Consider the following 23,000-nt stretch of genomic DNA (forward strand, 5'->3'; position numbering starts at 1 on the left):
AAAAGTGTCGGGTTCATGACATATCCAATATCTAAAATGATTAATTGGCTGCAAACTAGAAATATTTTACAGTCAATGGGACCTTGGCATGGTAGTAGGGCAGAAAATCAAAACGCTCACAAATATGTTAAAGGAAACGTGCTGATAATTCCCACTTCCCCACCAGGGAATGCTCGATTTTCCTGGATTGTCCCCGTTACAATACACAAACACACACACACACACAAACTGACAGCCAATTCCCATTTCTCACGTTATCCTCTCACTACACAACAGGGGCGGCACCAAGGAAACCATTTGGGGGTGTGTGTTCTCAGCAATTAAAACAGACATGTGCTGAACATTTGGAGATGCAAACTCCACTGTCTGCAGAGATCGAGAATATAATGACTTCGCATTGCATTGCAGATCGAATAAATAAAAAAATAAAAAATAAAAAAAAGCGATGCCCTTTTATGAGTATCAACTAAATATATTTTCAGTATTTGAATGGAAAATAATCCATTTTTAAATTAAGCTATATACAAGGTACAAGATACATTTCGTCTCAGGTCCAAACTCTGAAGCAGGCAAACATAATGTTTTTTTTTTGTGGATGAACTATCAGAACCAGAGAAATGAAAGCCCATCCGTTCTCTCATCTCCCCGGGGGGTTAGGAATCGCTCTGGGCCGGAAATGGCCAGCAGCCGCGGTGGTTGTTGGGGTGGTGCTGAGGGTGGGAGGGGCAGCCAAAACCAAACTCATACTCCTCCCCCCTCCCCCCATCTGACGGTGGCCCGACCCACTCTGGAACCTGGCCAGGGGTGCCATGGGAAACGCTGAACCTGCTGGCCACTGCGTCACCCCGGCGACCCCGTTCTCATGGCGCCGCCCGCGTCACTGTGAACATGTAGGGGCCGACTTCCCCAGACTCTCCGAACTGTGCATGTGAACCCCTTCATTCCCTCTTCGTGACGTGACACCGCGCTCGCTGCTGCTAGTTGTTCGGAAATTGGATTTATTCACAACCAGTATTTACAAGCACAGTCCCCCTGAGCAACTACGGTTTGGGTGTCCTGTTAAGGGACACAACAGTAGTAACCTGGTCTCACAACATGTGGTTTTGTGGTCATAGCTGCCCCCACGTTCACAAGGTCAAGCCATACGAGACATTACAGGGTCCGGTGCGTATTTTTGGGAGCGTTGCGACGTACGTGGATTTTGGGTAACATAAGCAAACGCGTTGTCAGAACGCATCTGTCAGCGATGACTCTCGCTCACTCGCTCGCTCGCTCAGGCGAGGACCTGTGCGAGCCCGGCGGCGGAGCTAAGAATAACAGCGCTCTGCAGGCGTGTATTTATGTTAGCTGCACGACACGCTGACTCCAAACGCGCCACGGACACGCGAAAGGCCCAACGGGGCCCAAAACACAAATTAGTCAACGCCACGTCCGTTGGGGCGCCAGCGCCTTCTCTCGCCCCGCAGACGTTGACATCAGCTGTTTCCACCAACAGGCTGCAGAGGATTCCAGCTCCATGAGCCCGACTTCGACTTTCAGGAAAATGAAGTAACGCTAGCTGGGTTTACCGTACCTCATCAATGGGAGACGTTAAAACGTCTTTCACTGGCACTGCGTACATGGCTTCCAATGTCATAAACAAACCGTTCATTCCTCCAAATCAGAATAAACATCGGGCGATGGAATTATGGCACCGAAAGCCAAATAACGCTCAGATTTTATTGCGCTCCTCTCAGAAATGCAATCAGCGAGAGAACCTGAGCTCGGAGTGAGCGACGTCCCCAGCCGAGGCCTGAGAACGGAACGAGGTCAAAGGTCACGTTGCAAGGGTGCAAAGAGGGGCCTAAAAAACGAGCGAAAGTGAGAGGCGAGAAACGGGTCCCTGCGGAAACTTGCCACGAATCGAGGCGGGTGGTCCGATTGAAGCAATAAATAAAATCCTCTGCCGAGTGCGTTCTGGTCAGGCCCTCGAGCCAGCAGCTCCAGCCACGCACCCGCCCTTTATTACACACACTGCAATGCTGGACGTTCGGTGCCATATAGGGAGCATTTTGGCATGAATATGACCTTAATCCCAATCAAGAATCAGAATGCTGCCGCTACAGGTCGGACTTTTGAGGCCTCCTCTGATAAGAAATCCAATTCGTGTAACAAATATGACAAAATGTAATCTGTAGTAGGTCCGGGTGATTGATGATCGGGACAAATGTGTTCAGGATAAGTTTCAGTCTGGCAAATATATATATATAAAAAAAATGCAATAAAAATCATAAAATTGCGCACAATGTATGCTGCTAAATCTGACTTCAAAACTCATGTCAGGCTGATATGGTCCGGCAAGCAATCTGTGTAAAAAACAAAACAACAACGCATTTCTGCACCATATGCATGGATTCATTCACAACAGACATTCCTTACTGTGATCAGAAGTGAAGGACTATTTCAAGCCATTAAAGTATGAAGGACTGGTATCTGGGTGGTTGTAGACCCGGGTTCGAATCCCACTTACTACCATTGTGTCCCTGAGCAAGACACTTAACCCTAAGTTGCTCCAGGGGGGGACTGTCCCTGTAACTACTCATTGTAAGTCGCTCTGGATAAGGGCGTCTGATAAATGCTGTAAATGTAAATGTTCTGAAAAGGAGGTCACAGACAATGAACTTCCTCTCTGCCTGGCCGTCTCCCTCACTCTCCAACGTACCTGATCTCATTTCGCGATGCACGATATGGATGACCTCATCCCTCTGCAATGCTTCCTGTTCAGTGCCTTTCTCAAACGGTCAGAGATTAAGGACGGGGCAAGAAGGGAGAAAAGAGGGATGAAGAAATAAATAAATAAATAAATAAAGCGTGACAGTACAGGCATGAAGGGAGGAAAGATGGAAGCAGCGGGATCCTCTGCTTTCTGTTTCATCTCCTGCCACGGCTCTCCTGCTCCCACCCAATGTTCTTACCGTACCGCGTTCAAAAACCTCAATATTCAATACACAACAGGCCGATCAGGAGCGCGGGTCATCGTAGTCTAGCGCAACATTAAACCAGAGCTATTCCCAGATCCACGGTTTTGCACAGCACCCCGGCTGCCCTTTTAAGAGAGCGATTCAAGTCTCAGATTAGAATTAATCTGTACTTGAGTTAATCAGTCCAAAAATGCTTTGTTGACATTGACAGGAAAAAAAAAAAAAAGCGTCATGGGGTAAAAATGTCCTCGCTGAATCTAAGACTTTAATCCCCTGTCAAACACCCTCGCAGCGGTGAGAGGGATAGTATCATCAAAGCGTCGCCGCGCGGAGTCCGACCTCAAACCGGGTATCGACGCCCGCCCCCCCCCCGCTATTTCGGAGTTTGGCACGCCAGCTCCAACCTGCAACTCCCGGCGGATGCCCTGCTGGACATTATCAAAACATCAGTAACCACAACAACTTCCTGTTTCCGCACGCCCCGTTTCCTGCCTGCTGAGCATCGCCGAGCTGTCAGCAGGCTCACGCCATGCCGCCCTCGACAAGGGAAACGTTCACCTCACGGCGCTGTGCGCGCGCTTCAGTTTCCTTGAGAAAAGCATCCAGCCTGCAGATACAATACGGTGGCGTTGGGATCTTAATCGTTCCTTCAGACACGGTCCCGAGCCCGGGTTAATGGAGAGGGTCGAGTCAGGAAGGGGAACATTTTTTTTGCCATGCCAATTGTGCAAGCAACCAGAACCAGTTGTGGCGACCCCTAACAGGAGAAGTACGGCTGTCTTTACAACTTCATTTTTTTAAACATTGATTTGAATTTGAACAACATGGCAATCAGTTTTACTTTTTATTAGTGGTGGGCCGTTATCGGCGTTAACGTGCTGCGTTAACGTGAGACTCTTATAGGGCGATAAAAAAATATCGCCATTAATCTATTCACAAAGTTGGGTTGGGAGGTGGGTCTATACTACGCAAGCTATTGTGCCGGAGTCAAATGGTTACACTAGATTTATAAGTATATTTCTTCTTTCTTGTGTCTTTTAGTTTCTTATTTCCTTAAGACTTTTATTTTGTTTTTAAGACCCGGTTCAGGTCTCTTGGAGCTGTGAGAGGTGCGTGGGGTTTGTGTGCAAAAAGTTATTTCTTTCATTTTAATTTATGTACATATTAGGAATATTTTGCATGCGTGTTATTTTGTGAATATTTTTTTTATGTTCTTTTAATACTGTATATTGTAGAGAGGTGCAGAAAGACGCGATGTGTGACGCGATGTGTGACGCGATGTTCTGATGCGATGTTCTGATGCGATGTTCTAGCTTTTTGTACAGAATACACTTTGCACAGAAAGTCTCTTGGGTGTCAGCTCATCATTTGTGGTTAAAGAAACAAAATCAAAAAGTTACACAACGCAGAAGAAGAATCGCTACACTATGATGACTTTCACCATGATATTTTAGCGAGGATTTATACCTAGCCGAATTGCACTGTAGGGGGCGAGAGCGAGTCTTCGAACTGTGAAATTACCACATCAAACGTGACGTGGTAACATGGATGCAGCTATTTAACTGAATAAACAGTTGGTAAACACAAGTACATCTTATTGAACATAATTTATTTTCATCACCAACTATCATAGTAGAACAGCTTTCTCAAGCAGTTTGTGATGCTTTTTGGAAACAGGAGATGAGCCCCTGGTCTAATGCGCCACCTGGCTTGAGAAACCCGTTCTCAAAGACTTACTTTTAGTCAGTATTTGGATAGCACACATATTCTGAATACCTACGGCAGAATTCAATGAGCCATTTTAATCTAGATTAATGTAGATTAATGTAGATTAATCTAGAATCTAGATTCATTTTTCTTACTCTAGATTAATCTAGATTAATTCCAAGATTACAGTGAGATTAATCTAGATTAAGAAAATTAATATATGCCCACCTCTACTTTTTACACAGTACGGTTGTGGGCAAAAGGTTTTGCGAATGCCACTAACTGGTTTTCACAAAATGTTATTATGGCATATACTCCAAAAAATGTTATGAAGAGTGATCAGATGAATTGCAAAGCCCCTCGTTGCCATGAAAATGAACTTAACATTTTTACTGCATTTCAGCCCTGTCACAAAAGGCAGCAGGCAGGTGTGGGTGCATCTGCACAATGAGGATGGCCTGATGTCAAGAAGGGCTGATTGCTCGATATGATCAAGTACCATTCTCAAACTGCACATGATCTTCACATGGTATAAACGTGTGTAAAACATTTCAATATACAGGGTGGGCCATTTATATAGATACACATTTTCTTTGCAAATTCAGGTTAAATGGAAGTCTATGATAAATAAAAATTCAATAAAATAAAAATATCAGTCAGCAGAAGATAGCCATTAGAAAACCTGACTGGTAATGTTCATCAAACCTTCAACTGCAGGTTGTCTGAACCTCCAAAATGTGAGGGTGACTCTGAAAAAGGGTAATTTCTGAACAGACCTGAATAAACTTGTGTCTTACTGCGTTACCATCACGCTGGTCTAAATTCATATCTAAACAATCTTAATTAAATTTAGGAAGCCTATCCAAAATGTTTTACAAGTTTAACCACAAATGTTAAAATTATATATTTTTTTGCTTAAAACACTCAATAATCGAAATACTATGCAGAAACAGGAGAAGGAACGTCACAACAGTCAAATGGTAAAAAAGTACAACAAAACGCAGTGCTGTCCACAAAATCACTAACCTAACAAGAGCTACCTAGACACAGGCTGCCACAGACACACACACACACACACACACACACACATTAATCCTGCATGCTCTGTCACCACCACACTATTATGACGGAGCTGTGGAACTTCCATGTGGAGATCTTTGTTCCCCAATAACCCAACTGCATTCTGGGCTAATTCCTGGTGCTGTTCACTCACTGATGCAGGGAGATGAGTGTATTTCCCCTGTGATCTCTCTCTCACACACACACACCATCTCCACCATGTGCCCTTATTGTATATTGTGTTAAAATTTAATTTATACCTTTGTATTTAATGTTACTGTTTGTATGTAATGTTACTTGTAAGCACCATGGGTCTGAGAGTAATGCAATTTCAATTCTCTGTATGTCCTGTACATGTGGCAGAATTGACAATAAAGCTGACTGACTTGACACACACACACACACACACACACACACACACACACACACACACACACACAGGTTGTAAAGAATATGAGTCGCTGTTTAAGTCAATCAGTCTTGTGAAATTATACCAGAAGCCTTAATAGTAGTCCGGCCCAATACATATAAAGTTCACATTACTCATACTCACATTTCATATTAATCTGTCTCATAGATGGTGTGTGTGTGTGTGTGTGTGCATTCTACTGGGTTGTTCAGTCATATATGCAGCGCCTGGGTTACATCACACCGGCTGGGAAAACTGCTTATCCAGCATGCAACCCACACACACTTACACACCCCGAAATTCCTGCTTCTCGGGAGGTAAATGAAAAGTCCTGCGCATGCAAAACACTCATTAACCTGCTCCAGGTAGAGAGAGTGTGAGTGAGTGAGTGAGTGAGTGAGTGAGTTGTTATTATGGCCCACAAATGGCCACAGTTAAAACGTTCATGATGTACTAACGTCATCCTCATCTTTAGGTGCAAGCTTTATGTATATTATGTTTATATGTATATTTATGTATATTATGTGTGTGTGTGTGTGTGTGTGTGTGTGTGTGTATATATATATATATATATATATATATAAAGCATCCTCGATGTTTCCTGGCAACGTTCTTATTTTCCGATTCAAATTTGTTTATGGAGGCGTACAGTAATTGTATCCACTACCCTTCAAAATGCTGAAATTCAGGTCACATGTCACTGTCTGAAGTGTTAACACATGCGTACGTCTGGGTCTTTGTCTACGAGCGAGTGCGTGCACGCGAGCTCCGAGCGCGCAGTGAATGGCGGAGAGGCCACAGACGCAAATTAGGCTGAATTAAGCGAGCTGAATGCCGAGGCAGAGCCGGCATTTCCCCCCCCCCCCCCCCCCGCTGCGTGTTTCATAATGAGTCCAGTCTGGAATTCTAGCGCCGTCAAACCTGCGCCAGACTACTGTCAGTCAGGCCACACGGTCACCGCGCCGATTATAAGAGATGGTATGGCTGAGATCAAAACACTGACCTGGGAAAACATGAGCCAAAAATGGCCTTCAGACAGTTTGGCCCCAGCGAAACCTTGGGAAAGTACACACCCAGCAGGACTGGATGGTGGCGGGGAGACGGGGCCAAACTTAGACCTGCCTGGCAGAGCAGCAGCGCAACCGGTTGGCTCCTGCTGCACAAATAACACACTCCAAATGTCTTCTGGGCACCGTTTTTTTTTTTTTTGTGTAGCCCTCCTCAAAAACCACAATTACGCTCTGATTCATGGCGGATTGCGCAAGCCGGGTCCGTCTAAGGCGGGCCGGTCTGCTGCAACGCCGCGCTGAGGTTTCAAAATTCAAAAACGAATCCCAACTTCCATTAACACTGCCAGTCGATGCAGGCGCTTGGATTGAGCCGCGTTTTGACGCAGAGGGGACCCAGAGGGACCTGCACCTGGGGGCAGGGGTGGCCTAGCGGTTAAGGAAGCGGCCCCGTAATCAGAAGGTTGCCGGTTCGAATCCCGATCCGCCAAGGTGCCACTGAGGTGCCACCGAGCAAAGCACCGTCCCCACACACTGCTCCCCGGGCGCCTGTCATGGCTGCCCACTGCTCACTCAGGGTGATCGGTTAAATGCAGAGGACAAATTTCACTGTGTGCACCGTGTGCTGTGCTGCTGTGCATCACATGTGACAATCACTTCGCTTCACTTCACCAGACCCAGTCCCAGGACTTTGAGGATTTTTAATATTATACTTGCGTTGACACTCAGTATATATACATACTAAGATGTCAACGGATTTGACATTTGAGCTGGCAAATAAAACGGACACAAAACAAATATTTGCAGCTTGATGGGCACGAATTGAACGGATTTATTTGAATTATTTGGTGCAACGGAAAACCAGGACGCGTCGGATAAGCTAAACAGTCGGCAGAAGGCGGCTCTTCGCTCCACGGTGGATGGCGGCGTTCGAGTCTGTTTTGATTCAACCCACCCGTTTTTCCCCCTTCCTAGCAACCTCAGAGTCTCACACACACACACACACACACACACACACACACACACACAGTAATCCAGAAGAAAAAAAGCATGGTACTCACCACTCGAGGTTTGGCTCTCAGCGGCGCTGGTGTCGACGCCTCGCCGGGCTTCTTCTGGACCCTGGGTTCCGTTGAATTGGTCGGGGTGGCGGGAGTGGACAGGGGGCCCTCAGAGATCACCGCCGCGGTGGCAGCGGCTGGCACCTGGGCATTTCCTTCTGGGGAGTTGAGGGCCAGGATGTACTGCTTGGTGACGTCCTCCAGCGACGGCGCCTCGTCTCCTGGGCCGAGCTTGGAGGGGTGCGCCGGGCCGAGACTCTGCGGCTGTGGAACAGGACGGGCGTTCGGGGGAGCGATGGGCACGAAGGTGGCAGGCTCGCTGGCGTGGCGCACGTGCTTGGGCCTCGGTGGGGGCAGCTGCGGGAGAGAGGAGGCGGGGTCCTCCTCGGGATGCTCCTCCAGGTGGTCGGGGTCACCCCCCGCGAGCTGCTGCTGCTGAGCCGCCCGATTGGTCCGTTTCTTGGAGCTGCGCCGGCTCATGTGGGGTGACAGGACCTCGGCCAGCTTGGGGTCGAACGGAAAGGCCGGTTTGGACTCTCCATTGCGGTGAAGGTGGGAGGGCAGGGCGCGCTCGGACTGGGAGCGGAGTTTCCTGCCGGGGAGGTACGCCCGGCGCCGCTCCTCGTCCAGCTCCCACAGCTCGTCCCTCTGCTCGGACAAAGCGGGCTCGCTACTGGACGGGGGGACCGCCTCGGCGCTCGGGCGCCCCGGGGCGTCCTGCAGCAGCGCGGCCGGCTCGCCTCGCCTGCTGGGGTCGCTGAAGCTCTTCTTCTTCACCGCCTTGCCGTTGCCCCTCTCGTCGATCACCTTGTCCATGGCGCCGGGCTCGCGGACGATGCTTTCGATCACGGTGCTGAAGTCCCGCAGGCCTTCGCTGCACACGGACAGGTCGCTGGCGGCGCTCCCCGGTGCACTCGGACAGGTCCGCCGCCGCCGGCGACTCGGGGCGGCCCGCCTTCGAGGTCAGCGAGAGGGACCCCAGCAGGTTGCTGTCCACGGAGAAGCTCTTCACACCCTCCTCCACCGCGGCGTGGCTCCGGCCGGGCATGGGGTCGCTGAGCGAGCGGTAGGCCGCCTCCCCGTTGGAGTCGCCGGCGCTCACGTTGCTGGAGTCCGAGCCGTTATTTCCCGCCGAGGAGAATTTCCTGCGGCGCCGGATGGCGCTCGGCGTGGACGGGGCCTCCAGCGGGCCCTGGTTTAAATGTCTACTCTCGCCCTCGTACTCGGCCCTCGCGCCTGGAACCGGAGCGGGGCGAACCGCGTCCAGCGCCAGATCAGCCAGCTCCTCCTTATAAAGCCCAGACTGGTTCCACACGGTCAGCGTCTGGCCTAGAAGGTCCCTGCCGCCGGCCGGAGCGCTGCAGGGACCGGCCTCCGGCTCCGTGACGATCCCTTCGTCCGTCAGGCTGGACTCGTGTCCAGAAAGCCTCGTCCAGAGACTTATCGTAAAAGACATTCTCCTCCGAATCCCCTTTCTGCATGCATTTTCCACCTTCTCCTCCACCTTCCGCTCTTTTCCTCCCGGTGACCTCATTCTGTCCATCATCTCCCGTCTCTCTCTTGTTCGGCTCCACTTCCTCTTTCTTTTCTTCCGCCTTCGTATTAGTTTCCTCTTTTCTCCTCAAACCATTGTCTCCAAACCCAAACGAATCATAATCGTAATCATCATCGGCAGCACCCATCTTACAAATGTCTCTGATGACCTGCCTGGCTTCCTGGACATAATGGTCCTGAAGTGGGACGGCCATGGGCTCCTTGAAGCCATAAGATGCGCGGCAGTCGTCGCTCTCCACCTCCCGGTCGGACCCCGGCGCCCCCTCTCCATCCCCCTGGCGGTCCAAACGCTGCTCAGACGAGCTCCTCTGCGCCGCGCCGCCGGGCGAGTGGAGTCGCCCCGGCGTCTTCTCCGAGTACGTGAAGGACTTGGCGCGCCTCAGCGTGGCGGTGAGGTCCTTCAGAGACGGCCGTCTGTGGTGAAGTCCCCGTGATCTGTAGGCAATTGAGGAGACGGAGGAAGTAGCCGGGCTGCTCCGAAGCCCGTCCTCTACCGTCTCGCTGCCAATACCACGCTTCTTCCGCACTTTCAGCTCCGACAGGTCCATTTTTAGATAATTAAGGAGAGACATCGTCTCGGAGGCTATGTCTGGGTTGGACATGGACATCCTGTTCTTCTCCTTGTTGCTGCTCAGGGCGCGATGATAAAGCCTGTTTTCCGAGGATAACGTGACCGCGTCCCCCGGAGTCAAACTAGGAATGAGCTTGGGTCGGACATGGACCGTCGTGCGGGAGAAATTGTCCCCGTGACCAAAGCTGGGTGACCTGTACATGGTGGTGTTGCCGTAGTACGTCTTGCTCGAAACGGAGGACGAGGCACCACTCATCGAAGACGTGCCAGAGGAGTGGTCCTCCTCCTTCAGGGTCTCCGTGCTGGAGTATCGGCTGCTGCTCTTGGACTCATTCGGGCTAGACAGAAACGAGGGAATGTTGACCTTGGACACCCGTGACACCGTCGGGACAGGAGAGCTGGTGCCGTCCAGCATCCCTCTGTGGAAACGCACAAAGCCCTCCTGTCCGCCCGAGGGGCCGTGCCTGGGGACTCCTCGCTCCCACGCCTGTCCCGCGAAGCCGGGCTTCGTCCTCCGTCCCGCCTGCTGGTCCAGGGACCGCTGGTAGCGCTCCAAGTGCTCCATCACCGGCGGGTCGTCGCTGTCCGACTCGCCATCGCCTCGGCTGCAGCTGTTCTTCTTCTTCTTCCTCAGCGAGCGCCGCCGGACGGGGTCCCGGCCGCGGGCTACGGTTGCGGGGCTGTCCCCTTCGCTGCCCGAAGACCTGCGCGCATGCTTGGCCCGGGAGCCATTCTTGTGGAAGCAGGACGACGCGGGTCCCGCGAAGCCGTTCTCCTCGTCCCCGGAGCTCTGTCTCCCCAGCACGCCGGACGGTGCCGCGGAAGGGGCCGTATGTGGTTCGGAGGAGCTATGCCAGGAATGTAAACTATCCGGTGGCGGTTCGCCCCCCTGTCTCCGGCAAGCGAAAGAGCGCGCCCTGTGAGGACAGGTGACGGAGCTGGAGCGGGGAGGGGGCGCCGGGGGAGAAGTCCTGGGCTCGCCGCCCGATCCGCCGCACAACCCCAGAACCCCTCGCCTCAGACAGCCGCCAGGCTCGGTCCCGTGCGAGTGCGCTGCGGCGTCCTGATGTCGGTCCACCCCGCCAGTCCCGGCGGCGGCGGGGGACGCTTCGGTGTCCCGATCGGAGCAGCTGGTGTCCTGCCAAGTCGGTCCCAGATGCCACGACGACCCGTCCGGCTCGCTTGGGTCGGAAAGGCCTGCAGACTTCAAATCGTCCCCGAAAAGTCTCCGGATCTTCGTGACACTCGGCCAGTTGGAGGAGTCCACGCGACAAGCCCCTGCGTGGAGGACGACGTCGCCCGAGTCCACGGGCCCGTCGCTGGCGCCAGAGTCCGCGCGGTCCCGGGCCTCGGCGGGGGCGCGCGCCCGGAACCTCTCGGACAGCTCGCGCACCGTGGGCGCGCCCTTCCGGGGCGCCGCGGCCGCGGGGATCTTGGAGACCCTCCTGGACGCCGCCGGCGTGTCCGGCGCCGGCGGGGGAAGGGCGGCCGACCTGCCGCCGCTCTCCAGCGTTTTAAAAGAGACGCTGCGGTACACGGTCACGCTCCTCTCCGCGGCGTCCTCGGCCATTGTTGCATGTCCGTGAGAAAAAAAAAAAAAAAAAAAAGCCCGACAAAACTACCACGATAGCTCCATCTGACTAAAGGCGGGAAGTTTATTCTTCTTTCTTGCTTTTACGCGGCAACAGTTGCATTAGTTGCTGCTACGAAGACCGAGAAGACGAGGCTCGGTCCTTCATTCTGACCTTTCGGCATGTTTCCCCACTTCCAGCAACGACCCGTCCAACTTCCCAGCAGCTCCGGGAGGGAAAGTCCGCTTTCCTGAGGTGCACCCTCGGAGTCGTATCACCTCCACGCCGAACGTCTTACTCCGACATGATTAAACCTCTTCTCCCCCCCCCACCACCGTGACTTATGTCTTTTTACATGCAAATGGTCGCGTTGAGCAGGGCGGGACTAACATGGTAAGGGTAGTCGTAGCCCCTTGGGTACGGGGGGTGGATGGGAAGCCCTTTTCCTTTTTGATGTGAGAAAGCAGATATTGGAAGGGCCGGGTGATTACAGCGCGCCTGCGTGCAATCTTTCGAGCACTCGAAATTGCCCTTTTCCCTAAACAAAAGAATTAAAAAAAAAAAAAAAAAAGAACAGGAAAAAGTTGTACTTTTTACCCCCCCCCCCCTCCTCATCTCTCTCCATCGCCGCTTCCCATATTATTTAATACGCAGTGGACTCCGGTATCTGGTCAATTGAATGCCTGCGGCCGGGACTGTAGGTATTGTTCGTTTTAAGTGCGTAATAAGCTTTCATAGGTCCCCCGTCCCCGTCCCCGTCCCCGCTCCCCCTCCTATCCCACAAACAATCCCTCTTTTGTGGCTTCTTTGTGACTCTAGTTTTAAGTAGCTCTTTGTTCGGCCCTTATCGCGTCGTGCTCCTCGGAGCGGCAGAGTGGAGTTGCGCCCCCTTGTGGGCAAAACATGTTACTCCGTCGATATGACTCCCCTTTCATGCGACCTTGTGTTTCGGTGAAAGTGTAAGACAAAACAGACAAAATCCAAGACACAATGAGGTTTTTTTTTGTAAAATAGAATTATTAGAATTAGTGAATTTATTTCATAGACTGTGGACAAATTCTTAACACTGCTTTACAATATTCTTTTAATTTTAAAAATGTAAGCATTTGTTAAATACTACTTAGAATTGGAACCCACTATTTAGAATTTAGAATCCACTGTTTCACTTTCTGTAAAATACCATATATATATACACCCAAAAATCTCTGTAGTCACATTAAATGCTATACACATGCCAATAATAGACATGCACTACATTACACATAAATGTTACATTCTCTAAGTGTCACACTGGTTGACCTCACATTGCAATAGTTGCTATAACCACTTTAATATAAGTACATGACAGTTGTAAAGATGCACATAAGACTGTACATTAAACTGATGACACACTATTTCATTATTAGTGAAAGTGAAGTGATTGTCATTGTGAAACATTGCAGCATACGGTGACACAACGAAATGTGTCCTCTGATTTTAACCCTTGGTGAGCAGTGGGCAGCCATGACAAGGCGACCGGGGAGCAGTGCTTTGCTCAGTGGCACCTCAGCGGACCGGGATTCGAAGCAGCAACCTTCTGATTACGAGCCACCACTGCCCCATAGCAAAATGCAGTCCTCCTAAAGCAGAGCTCTTCCTGACGTCCAGACGCATGTACAATTTATGAATTGGCTCTGGATTCTCTGTAGCTGTGACTGTGTGATGCCCCACCCTGTGGTCCCTGCACCCAGTGTCCTGGAATGGGCTCTGGCAGCCGCGACTGGAATAAGTGGATTTGGAAAGTGAGTGAGTAAATACCTCAAAAATAAGGAAAGGTTCACAATAAAAAAAATAATAATTCAGGCGCACTGTACCCACAACGTATGTACCGATGGGTTATGAACACAACATGTATGAGGGCCGTTTTAATGATGATGGAACACTGGCAGAAGTTTGAGCTGCTTTGGCACACACGCACCTCCTAGTGGCCAAATACTGAAAATGCCTAAAAAAAAATTCTACACCATGTTTAATGAATACATACAACAAGTGTTTTCCCTGGAACTAAGCAGCAGTTCTATATGTACATACATAGATCTGCACGAACAGCATTGGGGACAGTCTTGTGGACAGAGTGCTCTTGGTTGAAACCGCATGCATCCTGGGTTCCCAAGGGAATAATAAATCACAGTAACGTTTTTTGTTTTTTTGTTTTTTTTTGGGGGGGGGGTCTGGTCTGCTTGTCAGGGTTACCCTGTGTTGCTGCTCTTCCTGACGGTGGAGGTTATCTTCAGAAAGAGGCTGTGCGTGCTGCGACGGACCTTGGCCTGGGTAAAGTGAAAGAGGATGGGGTCCAGCACGCTGTTCATGCTGGCGAAGGGCCTGGTGCTCTTGTACACCACCGAGAAGAAGTTCCTGACCTGGCACGGCGCCTGGCTCAGCGTGCGTACCAGCAGGTACAGGGTCTTGGTGACGTGGAAGGGCAGGAAGCTGACGGCGAACACCAGCACCACGATGATGATCATGCGGGCCGCTTTCACCCTCTTGTCGTGCCCGGCCCTGCCCGGCCCGCTGTCCCCCTGCCGGCAGAGCACCTGGGCCATCAAAGCGCAGCACACCACCACCACCAGGAAAGGTACGAGGAAGCCGAGGCAGGTGAGCGCGATGCCATAGGGGTAGTACTCATCCGAGCGCTCGGGCGTGCTCAGGTCGTAGCAGACGGTGCGGTTGCGCTGAACGCCGGTGGCGGCGAACTGCAAGGTGGGGAAGCAGAGCAGGGCGACGGACCCCCAAACACAGGCGCACACCACCCAGGCCAGGCGACAGCCTCCGCGCTTGTGCCAGGTGGCCAGCGGGTGGCAAATGCCCAGGTACCGCTGGAAGCTGATGCACGTGAGGAAGAAGATGGACCCGTGGAGGTTGCTGTAGAACTGGAAGCGCACCAGTTTGCAGGCCACCTCCCCGAACGGCCAGTAATCGTTGCTGGCGTAGTTGATGATGAGCAGCGGCAGCGAGCAGTCGTACAGGAAGTCGGCCACGGCCAAGTTCAGCATGTAGATCTTGTTGCGGGTGGGCGACTTGCGCGACCTCCAGATGCGCAGGATGACGGTGAAGTTGAGCGGCAGGCCCACCACGAACACCACGGTGTAGATGGCAGGAAGGAGGAAGCGCTTGAAGTCTTCGTCGTAGGTGCAGGAGGGCAAGGTGCTGGAGGGACCAGCTGGGCTGAGGGTTTCGGCCACCACAGTTTCTGCAGAGGCCATGTGAGCAGCTTCAGTCTCACATTCTGAGAAACGAAAGTAGAGAGAACAAGGTCACAGACTCAAGGCACTCACTTGTCTGTAGAAACGTGAATGAAACGAAAACACCCGAACTCTGAGTTAACCAGTCAAATGTTACACTTCAAGTCATTTAGGACACAAAATAACTTGCAAATTCTTCAGGGAAAAAAGTTATCCAAACTGCAATCTAAATGAATGGGGAATCCCACAACTGCATCATTTAAACAGCCACTGCACAAAATGCATGTATAGAATCACACATTTACATTTACAGCATTTATCAGACGCCCTTATCCAGAGCGACTTACAATCAGTAGTTACAGGGACAGTCCCCCTCTGGAGCAACTTAGGGTTAAGAGTCTTGCTCAGGGACACAATGGTAGCAAGTGGGGTTCGAACCTGGGTCTTCTGGTTCACAGGTGAGTACGTTACCCACTAGGCTACTACCACACAATTATTAGTCAGACCTGACAACTATGCCGTGCTAAATACTTGTATATTTCTATTTAACATATGTACTATAAACTTTACATTTTCTATGAAATGCAAGTTTTCAGTAAAGGAACTCGGGACTACTGGAAAACTTTAGGTTAAGACAAGTGAAGTCTGGTCCCCACGCCTTTTTTTTTTTTTTTTTTACTTACTTACATAACCTCTCGTGTTCATTTACATTCTTCACATGTGAAGTTTTTCGTTTTGTTCCACAATGTAGAAATAGATGAGTAGGCAAACAACCACCCCAATATGCACTATTAGAATATTATTAATACTGTTCATGCAAACCTCTTTATACTGTATAAACACTAAGGAACACACAACTCCCAGTGGGGAACCACTACATCCACATACCCTCTACAAAAAGCTTATAAAAGCTCAGTGCATGCAAGGGAACAGGCACTTTATTAAATCTGGGATCTTGGCTGCAGATTTATGACGGAAATCCAGGCACTAATTGCTTTTGGCAAAGGCAGATGCATCAGACTCCTTCCTTCAGCTGCAACAGGAGGCAGCATTTAATTCTGAGGCCGGACCCTGCGCCTCACCACAGGCACAACAGTCGAAGCAGATTTAACACTTTCACTCGGACCCGGGGTGACCAACTTTTTCTACTTGTACTATTTTCCAGAGCAAGGACCCGGAACTCTGGGGATATTTTGAAGACTTTAAAATGACGAAACCCTTCCCTACACTTGCTTTCAGTGGAATCTTCTTGTTAGGGTACCGGGCCACTGTAGCACCAATATACCACTATTACCACATATTTCAGTATCGGTCGTACAGTGCAACCGTCTGCCGCTGCTTCTGTTTGTTTTTCTCCGAGACACGGAATCAAGCACCCAGACTACCGGCAGACCCCAGTGAAGAGACCAGCAAATAAATCCTGGTTCCCGACAACTGCTTTACAAGGACAAAACATGAAACAAACCAGAGGGTCACCACAGCCACCACCACCGTTACAACTACAGCTTCAGGGATCTTCAAATGGACCAGTAACATCATTATGGACACGTAATCTAGACCATGACACTGAATACATCCGGGACTTCTCCAACCCTACAACCGTAGGACTTATCATTATATCATATCAAACCCTGCACTGACACCATTTGCAGGGTCAAGTGTGGGGGGTGTCAACTGTAGGGCCTGTCAAAGCCCATTGAGACATACTGTATGTGATTTTGGGCTATATAAGAAATAAATGTTGTTGTTGTTGTTGTTTAAAAAAATTAATCATTCTTATCCAGGTCACCAGGTAACGTTTTGTGCTACTGTCCAATGCTTAAACAAACACAAGGTATACCAGGGTCAATAAAAGCAAACACTACCGGTTTAGGAAACATATTTCACATCAGATAACACTTCCCAAGAATATTTCTGTGTAACCAGTCAATATCCAGTATAAAATAAACAATAGGCATAATTAACCACATTCACAGTGTGTTTAATAAAACTGCATTAACAATTACATTTATGGCAGATGCACTTATCCAGAACTATTTACAGTCTGTTTAGTGTCTTTCTAAGGGACACAATGGCAGGTGAGTGTGTTACCCACTAGGCCACTACCACTCTTCTGTGTCAATATGAGCATTAATATATATACAGTACAGGCCAAAAGGTTGGACACACCTTTTCATTTTCTGTTTTCTTTATTTTCATGACCATTTACGTTGGTAGATTCTCACTGAAGGCATCAAAACTATGAATGAACACATGTGGAGTTATGTACTTAACAAAAAGTGGAGACCTGGCGTCCACAGTCACCGGACCTGAACCCAGTCGAGATGGTTTGGGGTGAGCTGGACCACAGAGTGAAGGCAAAGGGGCCAACAAGTGCTAAACACCTCTGGTGCTAAACACCTCTCTCTCACCTTTTTTTGTTAAGTACATAACTCCACATGTGTTCATTCAGTTTTGATGCCTTCAGTGAGAATCTACCAATGTAAATGGTGATAAAAATAAAGAAAACACATTGGAAGAGAAGGTGTGTCCAAACGTTTGGCCTGTACTGTACATTCCAATTCCAAAATTCAGTCTGATGCCTTTATCCAAAGTTACTCAATAAGGCAGTGTTTTCAATAGCATTTACTCTAATAAGACATTTCAGATGTTAGTTTAACATAGGGATGTTAACAGCCAATAATCTAGTTGAGAAGTGAGTTATTTGGATCCTCCCAATCCACAGCTAACAAGAAAGCAGCCCTAACCTGTTTCTGTGAGTTTATTCCTAAGGACCCCGATGATGAATTAAGAAACCGGAGTCTAAAGTAAATGCCCTAAACTTGCCTCTCTTTTGCCCTTCAGCTCTTCAGTGCCAGCGCGTGGGAGGATGTCTAGTCTCGGCGTCCGTGCTCCAAATCCCAACGCTCATTATCTTTAGGCGCTGACACGCACAGTTTCACAATATTCCGCCTTTTAACAGTATGCACACTATCGTGGATCTGTATTGTACAACTCACACCAACACAGATCTGTGAAATTCTTCTCTGCCTTACAACGATTCCCCACCAGGCAGGAACAGCATGTTTTATGTGTCCTGGCAGGTTTGGGGCAAGAAAGGGGGGCAGGCCGAAAAACAAGCCATTACTAGGTGGTGAAATTGAGAAACGTTCTTCCTGTAAAAAAAAAATTAAAATCTGAGCTACTAAAATCTTTCAATTGTAGAATTAAGTTTAGGTGTAAAAGGGGACAAGAGTAAAAAATATGCCGATGTGGCATTGGCCCTGAACGGCTGCTACCTAAAGGGCCGAAGGCCGAGCCTTATTTACACAGGATGTGCTTTACAGCGAGTGTATCAAGCCGTTGGAGACGATACAGGACGTGGAGCGGACGCCGACGGGTAATAAAAGGACCTAGTTCACGCCTCAGATAAGTAGTGAGACACACTTCAATCTAGAGTGGGGTAAACAACAATCAGCAACATACACTTTTCCTGATATTGGAGGTTTTAAACCTATACATGTGCCTCCTTATTTCCTTGTCTCACAACTAGACAACAGTTAAAATAGTTACGTCACCACAACACCATTATGACAAGAGACTGGAGTCAAATCCTGAGAGGTTTTTAAATCTAGGAAGCCAAAAAAGACAAAAAAAAACAAAAAAAACAGAGATGATCTAAAGGTCATGAACTTCATACAGAGTGAAAAACACTGAAGCAGTTACAGCTGCTATGTCTATCTATGGGTGCCAGAGGACAACTCTTCACCTCACTGATGCAGTTTTAGATATCTTACCCAAAAGGAAGAAAACAGACCTACACTACGATTCCAAATTTTATTCAGAGTCATAAATATCTTTTTGATGCACCAAACAATTGTTCCCCACCCATAAAAAGTCATGAAATAGGTTAAAACTCAGATGTTGTTCATGTTGTAAATGACTCTGGTAGCTGAAAATAGCTGTTAAAGATGGAATATCTACATAGAGGAACTATTATTTTTTTGTACTTTTATTCTATTTTCATTAGAAAACAAGGAAATGACCAAATGACCCAATACATAGACTATATCAATTATTTTAATTGAAATTTATTTTTTATCAACCAGTATCCTCTATAAGGACCTAGTCACCTTGTCATGTGTGATTTATGTGAGGCTACCTGATCTCTATGCATGCACAATCCACTGAGATATGTATAGACCAGTGGCTCCCAACCTGGGGCTTGCGACCCCCCCCTCCCCACACACACACACACACACACACACATTAATTAGATAAAATCCCAATAACACACCCAATAGAACTCTGTATAAGAGTAAACTCTGTGTAGGCTCTATATTGCCTACTGTGCAAAATAAGGAGAATAAAAAGAGAAAAACAGAAATGTACAACTGCTGTGAATTATTTTGCAAATAAGTTTGTGGGGGGGGGGGGGGGGGGGGTCGGAATCCCCTGGTATAGACGGCTACAGCAGGGTTTGCATTTCAAGTGCAGGTAACTAGAGCTGCAAGGCAGGCATGAGACATTTCAAATAACACGCTGCACCCAGCGCACGACTCTCCATCAGAAGCTTGTGTTGTCAAGAGCCATGCGACTGCCCTTCACTTCCCGTCCGTCCGTCCGTTTAAACAGTTTTATTCATTGAAGGAATTCTGACATAACAGGTGAAAGCCTCTGCCCTGTCTTCCCAATCACCAGACATTGCAAAAAATCGAGCAATTCAATATTTGTATCAGCATCCATCCGTCAATTCAAAGCACTCATCCAGTTTAGGGTTGCATACTTCTGGAGTCCATTTCAACAGAGACAAATGCTTTTAAATAAGACTGTATACAACTGCAACTGCAAAGACTGGGATGTAATACATCCGAGCAAGGAAGCTCCTTATATTCTCTACCGTTAATTTTCGAAATAAAAATGACACATTATTAACATCTGAATCTATTTTTCAATCAATAATTCTGCCAACTGTTTGCTGTGACTAGTGTCCACTTCTGAACACTTCACGCATGCAGTATTTCATTAGTGAGATTGTTTCCTGTTAATTATTAGTAATAATGTTATTATTGTACAAAATCGAGAATATTATTACGAAGGCTTAAGAGCGATCGTGTCGGAAATATAATGGTAGAAGTGGAAGGAGGAAAGTTTGGCCACTCACCCCTGCCTGGAGGACTGCGGCACGATCAACGCCTTTCAGCGCAAACAAGTCGTTTATCTGCAGCGTGTACCCACCTACAGAGTATATAGACCTACCGGCGCTGGAGCACATGACACGAGCCGCGCTTCCCCTTCTGCTTTCCGCTTTCTGCTTTCGCTCTCCACTGCGGCGCTCAGCGGGGCGTGGTGGGCGTGGCCGGCCTGGTGGGCGGGGCCGAGCCTGGTGGGCGGGGCCAGACCAGGTCGCTCGGACGCACCTGGCCGCGGCTCCAAAGCCAGGGGGAGGCTAGAAATGCCTTCGGAACTTACAAAGACCAAGAAAACTTGGTGGGCTAGCCTTACCTCATTTTAATTGTTAATAAAGTGATTGTCACTTGTGATACACAGCAGCACAGCACACAGTGAAATGTGTCCTCTGCATTTAACCCATCACCCTTGGTGAGCAGTGGGCAGCCATGACAGGCGCCCGGGGAGCAGTGTTGGGGACGGTGCCTTGCTCAGTGGCACCTTGGCAGATCGGGATTCAAACCGGCCAAATTGTGATTATGGGGCCGCTTCCTTAAGCGCTAGGCCACAACTGCCCCACCGCTTGGTCACCACTGGCAACCACAGGTTTTATTGTTGGGTATCTAATATTAGGATCCTCAAATACTGGCTTCAGTCCGAAGCATCAGATGCTCAAATCAATTGGTTGGCAATAGAAGCAAATTCGGTCAAACCCGTATCTCTGAAAGCTTTAGTGCACTCTCCTATTCTGTCTTCCACTTTCCACTTGTACCAAGAATAGGATTGTTAAAACTCAGAATTTGGGCGCAGTTTTAAACGTCACTTTGGTTTACAAACTTCTTCCACCTATGCCCCGCTGGCTGCAAATCACCAGTTCCCTCCATCTCTGGTTGATGATCTGTTCTCTATGTGGTCAAAAGCTGGCATTCACTGTTTTAAAGACCTGTACATAGACAATGTCTTTGCCTCTATCTCACAACTGCTTCATAAATATCTTCCTCAGCATCATTTCTTTAGATACTTGCAGGTGCGTAGCTTTGCTCATCATACCTTTCCCACATTTCCCAATCTACCCCCAGACTCTGTTTTAAAAGACCTTCTTAAACCAACTCCATCTCTGAAAGGTTCAGATTCTTATATCTATAATCCCATTTTTTATTTATGTGCAAATTCACTAACCCCTCTGAAGACACTTTGGGAGGAGGATTTGGGACAGGAAATTCCTGATGCGATTTGGGAGGAGGATCTGCTGCGAGTTCTTACACCGTTCATATTACACTAAGGTGCAGTTTTCACAAATCTATGAGGGCATCTGGCCATTGTGTGACTGATGTCAGCAGTCCTCTGCCAATATTATTGATATGTTCTGGCTTTGCCCTTCTTTACACCAGTACTGGACTGAGATATTTGACATGTTGTGGGGAAAAGAGTAGAGACCAACCCGCTTGGGGCATTGTTTGGGGTCTATCTATCTATCTATCTATCTATCTATCTATCTATCTATCTATCTATCTATCTATCTATCTATCTATCTATCTATCTATCTATCTATCTATCTATCTATCTATCTATCTATCTATCTATCTGTATGTATGTATAGGTTGCTTTTTTTTTGCGTAGTATCTGTATGTATATTTCTTTATTATTGGGGTCTAGAATGGGGATTGTTTAAGCTGTTTTCTTTTGTAACCTCTGGAAAATATTGTTATTGCTCATGCTCTAATTCCAATGAACAAAGTTTAAAAAAAAGAAAGAAAGAAATGCTTTCGGTTTCCATTGTTGTTTCCATGCGTTGTGTATGAACTCCCCAGGAATTCCCCCCTGTCCGTGACAGGTGTGGGTGCCTCCTGTTTCACACAGTTTTTTCACTTGCTTCCACAGTGATGATGCCATTAATAATATAATGTGATGAAACTTAACCGTTCTCATTTTTGCTCAGTATAAAAAAGGCGCCCCTTTTTGCCCATTGTCATCCTGTATGCTGAAGAGGATGCACATACGATCACGTCAATCGACTTTTTATTTAATATATTTGTGTAGAAAACATGGTGAAAGCAACCGAAGGCTTTCTGTCTATCTGAGTGAGATAACATGTAAAGTTCAGGAATTCAGACATCCAGTTTTTACTACGCTGAGTTTCTGCTGTCCACCAGAAATTATGTTTTCCATGTTACTCAGCCACATTGTAAGAAGCCCTTACATTTGCCTGGTTTTCTACCATTCAGATGAGGTTCGTTTTGGGGGTGGTAGTAACCTGGTGGGTAACACACTCGCCTGTGAACCAGAAGACCCAGGTTCAAACCCCACTTACTACCATTGTGTCCCTGAGCAAGACACTTAACCCTGAGTGTCTCCAGGGGGGGACTGTCCCTGTAACTACTGATTGTAAGTCGCTCTGGATAAGGGCGTCTGGTAAATGCTGCAAATGTAAATGTGTTTCTAAGTTTTGCACTGGTTGTAGAAATGCTGCAGTTCATTTTCCTAAGAGCTATATGACGTAAACATTATGCTGATGTAATAAGTCCAATTGAAATCGGTATTTATGGTTTTTGACTAATGTCTTGCATGGTGTCAATGGCAAACAGGTAATTTCGAGAGCTGCATCCAAGAGTCAAATTGTAAGATGATATCCTGAAGGCTACAGGTCAGCAGCTTCCAGTGAAATATTTTTTTTCTTGCAGCTTAGTTACCAGGAAAGGGGAGGGGAATGGACTTAAAATAGTTTAGTTTAA

At 48.3% G+C, this 23,000-nt stretch overlaps 2 protein-coding genes across 4 annotated transcripts in view; both read right to left on the minus strand.

Annotated features, from left to right (window-relative positions):
- The window catches only part of arhgef17 (Rho guanine nucleotide exchange factor (GEF) 17), a 72,743-nt gene extending 60,440 nt beyond the window's left edge, over nucleotides 1-12,303 (minus strand). Inside the window, 3 exon segments of the mRNA XM_028961551.1 lie at nucleotides 8,204-9,109; nucleotides 9,111-9,629; nucleotides 9,631-12,303. Of these exon segments, the coding sequence (XP_028817384.1) occupies nucleotides 8,204-9,109; nucleotides 9,111-9,629; nucleotides 9,631-11,898 (3,693 nt within the window). The 5' untranslated portion in view covers nucleotides 11,899-12,303.
- A 598-nt stretch (nucleotides 12,304-12,901) lies between these two features.
- p2ry6 (pyrimidinergic receptor P2Y6) lies at nucleotides 12,902-20,426 on the minus strand. 3 transcript variants are annotated; one of them, XM_028961552.1, is made up of 2 exons: nucleotides 20,359-20,426; nucleotides 12,902-15,164 (listed from the first exon to the last, which is right to left on the minus strand). In XM_028961552.1, the coding sequence occupies exons 1-2, from the start codon at nucleotides 20,372-20,374 to the stop codon at nucleotides 14,128-14,130; spliced, it is 1,053 nt and encodes a 350-aa protein (XP_028817385.1). In that variant the 5' UTR covers nucleotides 20,375-20,426; the 3' UTR covers nucleotides 12,902-14,127. The 3 variants fall into 3 exon arrangements, with proteins under 3 accessions (XP_028817385.1, XP_028817386.1, XP_028817387.1); XM_028961553.1 differs by having other exon boundaries at nucleotides 20,264-20,398; XM_028961554.1 differs by lacking the exon at nucleotides 20,359-20,426 and adding an exon at nucleotides 17,947-18,721.
- Between the last annotated feature and the right edge of the window lie 2,574 nt (nucleotides 20,427-23,000).

This window comes from Denticeps clupeoides, chromosome 19, assembly GCF_900700375.1.
Source record: "Denticeps clupeoides chromosome 19, fDenClu1.1, whole genome shotgun sequence".
Taxonomy (NCBI): Eukaryota; Metazoa; Chordata; class Actinopteri; order Clupeiformes; family Denticipitidae; genus Denticeps; species Denticeps clupeoides.